At 44.9% G+C, this 6,000-nt stretch overlaps 1 protein-coding gene across 1 annotated transcript in view; it reads right to left on the bottom strand.

The window, feature by feature from the left end:
- Positions 1-1,046: 1,046 nt before the first annotated feature.
- PRMT3 (protein arginine methyltransferase 3) overlaps positions 1,047-6,000 on the bottom strand; it is a 62,235-nt gene continuing 57,281 nt past the window's right edge. The window contains exon 16 of the mRNA XM_075281299.1: positions 1,047-1,186. Within this exon, the coding sequence (XP_075137400.1) occupies positions 1,077-1,186 (110 nt within the window). The 3' untranslated portion in view covers positions 1,047-1,076. The remainder of the gene's footprint in view (positions 1,187-6,000) is intronic.

Below are 6,000 nucleotides of genomic sequence, written 5' to 3'. Positions count from 1 at the left end.
TAACAATACTGGCGATCCGGACACAAGAAGCGCATGGGCACTGCTAATCTTGCTCAAGTCTCCTAGACTTTCCAAAAAAGTAAAAAAAAAGTTGCAATAAATTAAAAAAAAATTATATAATTTTTCAAATCTCCTCCTTTCCTAAAATAAACAGATATTAGGGATTTCTGTGCCCAAAAAAATTCCCCAAAACCGTATGATGAAAAAGGACAACTGAACCCCCCCCCCCCAAAACCTTGTACACATTTTTATATATAAAATATGATTTTGGGTTTTTTTGGTGACAGATCACTAGCGGGGGCAGAACTTGTGTCTCAGGCCAGAACCCCTCACTGGGAGTCAGCGTGCCGAATGGGAAGTCTGCAGTTTATAGAAGAACAGAAGAGTTAATTACAATGCATAATAATGGCCGCCTCGGGTGACTTGTAGGAAATCCAGTTTTGTGGCGCAGCGGGAGAGCGGAGAGAGTCAGACAAGCATGAACTGTGAGCTAATGAACATGAGGGGAGACGGCTCGGATGATGGGAGTTGTTAGTATCACACGTGGCGAGAACATACGTGTACGGTATACAATCGCCACCATCACTATTAGGTATATATAGCTAAACCGTATTGCAAGGAACGGTCCTGACTCGATAGTGACCCCATACTCCCCTCTTTAGGGTAACGCTATAGGGAGATTCTCCAGGTCTGCCAATCATAGCCTGGTTTCATGGTAATATCCATTGGAAAGCGATCGAGACAACAGATGTCACCATTAAGATTGTTAGAGAAAATCTATAAAATTCTGCAAAATTTGCAAAAACTTCTAAGTGTCTACAAATGTAAATGTGGTTACGGGGTCATGGAAAACCCCTTAAAATAACAAAATCTTGAGTTGTCAGATAAGGGGATGACAATACAAACTACGAAATGAGTCAATGATCATGATCAGACTTACTGCAACAATGTAACAGTCGCTGACTACCCATCAACCGTTGCGAACAGACTCGACAACACAATTTTTTTTTTTAAATGACTTTAATCAAATGTGATAAAAAAAAAAGAAGAGGTGAAGTCCAGGGTGTCGGCCGCCATTATTGCAGCATGTAGGTCTGGGTGATGCCATTTACAGACAGGGTTATGATGAGAGAACGGGGGTCCTTCCTGTTTTTGCGTACGGTTATCTTCCCGTCCAAAGTCTTACCTGCAGAGAGAAAAAAGGGGCATGTAAAATCCAACCATTAAGACCATGAGAGCTGATCTTCCTTCCAAATTTAGTAGACTAAAGATAGGTGCACATCTGGGCCAATATTCATGTCTGCAGGGGAACCCAATTGGCTATAATGCAGTCTGTGCAGGACTTTCTTCTCCACCGATTTTCAGTGGTTTCTGTAACGTTTACAATGTAGACTTCAGTGCAGACGTGAGCCCAGCCTAAGCCAAATGGATCAGACTTGAAAAATTTGGTGCAATCTGACTCCTATGTTTAGGCATCTTACAAAACCCTGCCCCTTTAAATCTACATCTAATGATGCGTACCAAAACTAGAGTTGCAAATTCCTTCTGTACCCCTTTAAATCTGTGGCGTCAGTCGCAGCGCTTTACCGGAGAGAGGTAATCAATGTATAATTTGCTGGCTGGAAGCAGCAGCTAAACCTTCAATCTGCTTTGTGGAGTGTTCTCCTCGCCGCTGAGCTGAGCCTGGTGCTTCGTAACATGCGGCCTGATCGCAACAATTAATCAGTGTCATGTAGATATCAAATGACTGATGTATTCAGCGGCTCGACTGGCCCGGAGCTGGAGAGAACGTCTCTGAGGAATAGATCCATTTCACCCTATCCTTATCATCACACCCCTGCGGGCTGCCAGGACACAGCTCGGCGGCATTGGCGGCAGATTAGGAGGGAATTTGTCTTACTATTACTCTATACTGCCCCCTTATTTATCCTACAGTGACGATTTAAGACAACATATAGACTTGCAGCACTCGGCAGCCGTCTGGTCATAGATTACCCAAAATATACACATATACATATAGGGTGGGAGGGGAGAGCGTGGTGACCACTGCAGGGGTGAGAACCATGTGGGGGTGGATGGGACACAGGAGAGCATGCATTACCTCTGACCTTCACAGTTTGGATATTTGGGATTTTACAGTACAGCAGATATATCACAGACTCGGCTGCAGATCCTATTAAGCTGAAGGTCACTGAATTTATAGGGTTATTGTATTTTATGCTGAATGCAGGACGTCCAGAATCTTCCAGACCGTACATCCAGACCGTATAACTCATCAACACTTGTTTTCTAGACTATTATAGGTTTAACGTAAGAGGAATTTCAAGAACATAATGTCTGACTACTGAGGGTGAGAACATCGCCCGCCATCATAGTATTCCAGATGAGAACTTTTGCAGTCAGAGCATTTTGCATGAAACTACCCCCTGCAAAGTACTGACTGCGGAAAGAAGACCCCATAGGGGGGTGGTAAAAACACTCTCTGCAACCAGAGTACTGGGGGTGAAAACATGCACTGGGGTCAGAAAAGGAGGCAGGGGGAGATATATTTTCTGCAGTCACAGTATTGGGGTGACAATATCTCCAGCAGTCACGGTACTGGGGTAATGATGCCACCTTCAGGTACAATACTGGGGTACGACCTCCCTTACCATCAGAATACTGAGTTGAGAAACCCCCTACAGCCACAGTACTGGGGTGAAAATAACTCTGAAGTCAGAATATTGATGTGAAAACCCATCAGCAGTCACAGTGATAGAGTCACAATACCCCTGCATTTAGAGTAATGGGGTGAGAACACCCGCTACAGTTACAGTATTGGGGTGACAATACCTCCTGCAGTTACAATATTGGGCGAAAATGCCCCCTGCAGTCAGAGTATTGGGGTGAGAACACCCCTACAGTCACAGTAATGGGGTCACAATGCCTCCAGTAGTTGCAGTATTGGGGTGACTGTCTCCTGCAGTAACAGTATTGGGGTGACCACTGCTTCCCTCCTAGAGTATACATGGATGAATGGCTGCTGTCTTACATACTCCATAAAGCAGATCTATAATCCGTGATTCATCCTCTTGTTTTTTCGATGAGTTTAGACGTATGCAAATAATTTTCTCTCCAATGGAAAATTTCTGCAGTCTGGTCTTTTTTCTCGTAGAATGAGCGTGTTCTCTGACAGCTGCATTATTCGTTACAATAAATAAATGTCCTGGCAGGATCCGAAGGCGACAATTGATCAGAGGTTAATTCGCTCGTATTTCCTCACGGTCATCTCAACATACTTATTCACAACGGACCTATGACTTAAAGATCCCTGTAGAAATATATAAATGAGGAATACCGCCTCACATAGCTGAAAACTACAACAACCAGGGGCACCGGCAAGAGCAAGGTCAGCTACAGTGCTGGAAAAATGTTGAAAAAAGTAAGAATGCTTTAACAAATACAAGGGTTAATGGGCTTAAAGGGTTCATCAATGAAGAGAAATACAAATTCTATCAATGTTTAGCGTGACCTTTGCCAGCTTCTAGGTACAAAAAGTTTTTGGCAGATTTCAACAGGGAGGCTGTTCCCGTCGCCATCTTGGAGAACTAAGCACAGATCTCCTGAGGGTGTAGGCTCGCTCCAATCCTTCAGTCTCTCCATATCATCCAAGACAAACTAGATGATGTTGGGATCAAGGCTAGATCTGTGGGGGCCACATTATCACTTAAACTGTAGGTGCACCATGAAAGGGACTTTATATTGTGAGGGCAACCGAAGGGTGCAAGAAACAGTGGGGGAAACCGCCATAATATAATGTCTGAGAGGCCACTGGGGTGGAACAGGTTAATGTCTGGAGGGACAAGTTAAAGTGCGACTCCACTGAAGGGGCATTATACTGTGTGAGGGCCACTGAGGGGGGGCATTATAATTTGTGTGGGTCAGTTATGTCCAAGCGGTGGTGATGGGGGCCACTTAAAACCTTTGCATTGGGCCCACCAATGTGTTAAAATGGCCAGGATGGTGCTGTGCTTGGTAAGTAGTGAAGAGGCTGCAGTGCTCACCTGAATGCTACACCCACTTCCAATAGCTGATCAGCCGGGGACCCGGGGTACATGATCTTTAATTGCTGACTTATTCTATAGATAAGTCCTCAATTATTTAGCTGCTCCCCTATAGCTATACCCTCCACAGGTAGCCCTTATACACATGGCGAGCATGGACACAGATTTGTCCTCCATCTTTAACTGTGGCCATATTACTAGACCTAGGACACAAGAGTGTCTCGGCACAGTCTGCACTAACTAAGCATAAGACAGCTGTCGGATCTGGGGTCTTGTAAGGATAAGATGTCACACAGCAATGACTGACACAATGCAATGAGTATCTATCCACTTGCAGGAGGTTCATGTATTCTGGGCAGGTTTTCTCTAAGCCGACAGATACTATCTAAAGAATGTAAAATCAGGGATTGAGCAGGGACGGTGCGAGCCGAGCATCACTAGGACTGCAATGCGGAGTCGGCCTGTGAAATGAACACATTATGTCTCCCCCGGCATAGTCTATAAAGTTCCAGAACACATCACTCTCCTCCTTCAATGTGACAGGAAGGCTCGACAGAAGGGTTTTATCTGACGCCGAAACCCCCGCCGCCAGGGTGTTATACAGAGGGAGAGTATATCAAGCATCTCAGAGAGGGACGGCCCAAATAATGAAAAGAGACAAACTGGGCTGATGTTCCTGACAGCGGCCATGATGACAGGTAGTAAAGAGAGATGCGGGGGAGGAGATGGGGGCGAGGGAGTAGAAGACAGACGAAAAATGGAAGTCAACATCAGGATGAACGAAATAGTGAGGCAGAGATGGCAATGGGGCTGAGGGGGGTGTAGAGTCAATACCAGTGGATAAGAGGGAGAGGAGACAGGTTATGGAGAAGAAAGAGGAAGGGTACAGGGGGACAATGTATAAGGATATGAGGAGGGGGACAGGTGACAATGTATAAGGATACGAGGGGTGGAAGCCGGTGATAATGTAAAAGGCTATAAGGAGGGGGCAGGTGATAATATATAAGGATGTGAGGAGGGGGACAGGTGATAATGTATAAGGATGTGAGGAGGGGGACCGGTGATAATGTATAAGGATATGAGGAGGGGGACAGGTAACAATGTATAAGGATATGAGGAGGGGGACAGGTGATAATGTATAAGGATATAAGGAGGGGGACAAGATGACAATGTAGAAAGGTAACAGGAGGGTGACAAGGTGACTGTATAAGGATATGAGGAGGGGGACACCAATTGACAATGTACAGTATAAGGATATGAGGAGAGGGAGAGATGTATAAGAATGTGAGGCGGGGGAGAGGAAAAAATATATAAAGGATATGAGGAGGGGGACAAGGTGGCAATGTATAAGGATATGAGGAGTGGGGTCAGGTGGCAATGTTTAAGGATATGAGAAATGGGACACAAAGTGACCATGTATAAGGATATAAGGGGGATAAGAGGACAATGTATAGGGTTATAAAAAGGGGGAGACAAAGTGACAATGTATAAGGATATGAGGAGGGGGAGAGGCAACAATACATAAGAATATGAGGGAGGGGACAAGGTGGCAATGTATGGGACTATAAGGAGGGGGGACACAAAGTGACATTGTATAAAAATATGAGGAGAGGGAGAGGTAACAATGTATAAGAATATGAGGAGGGGGATGTGGTGACAATGTAGGAGGATATGAGGAGGTGATAATGTATGAGAATATGAGGAGGGGACAAGGCGACAATGTATGAGGATATGAGGAAGGGACAAGGCGACAATGTATAAGGACATGAGGAGGGGGATATTAGTGAATAATTTGGGTATACGGCAGAGAGCAGGGAGAGGATATTAAGTAACAGATGAGATATTAGCAGGAGAAGAGAACAAGATTTACAATGTAATACAATGTCTAGCACTTTGGGCGGCTACTAGGATGAAGGAGGGGTGTAGAGAGGTTACAATGTAATAATCGGGAGGGGGA

The sequence above is a fragment of the Leptodactylus fuscus genome, chromosome 7, assembly GCF_031893055.1.
Source record: "Leptodactylus fuscus isolate aLepFus1 chromosome 7, aLepFus1.hap2, whole genome shotgun sequence".
Classification (NCBI taxonomy): domain Eukaryota; kingdom Metazoa; phylum Chordata; class Amphibia; order Anura; family Leptodactylidae; genus Leptodactylus; species Leptodactylus fuscus.
This window is presented reverse-complemented; position numbering and strand designations above follow the sequence as displayed.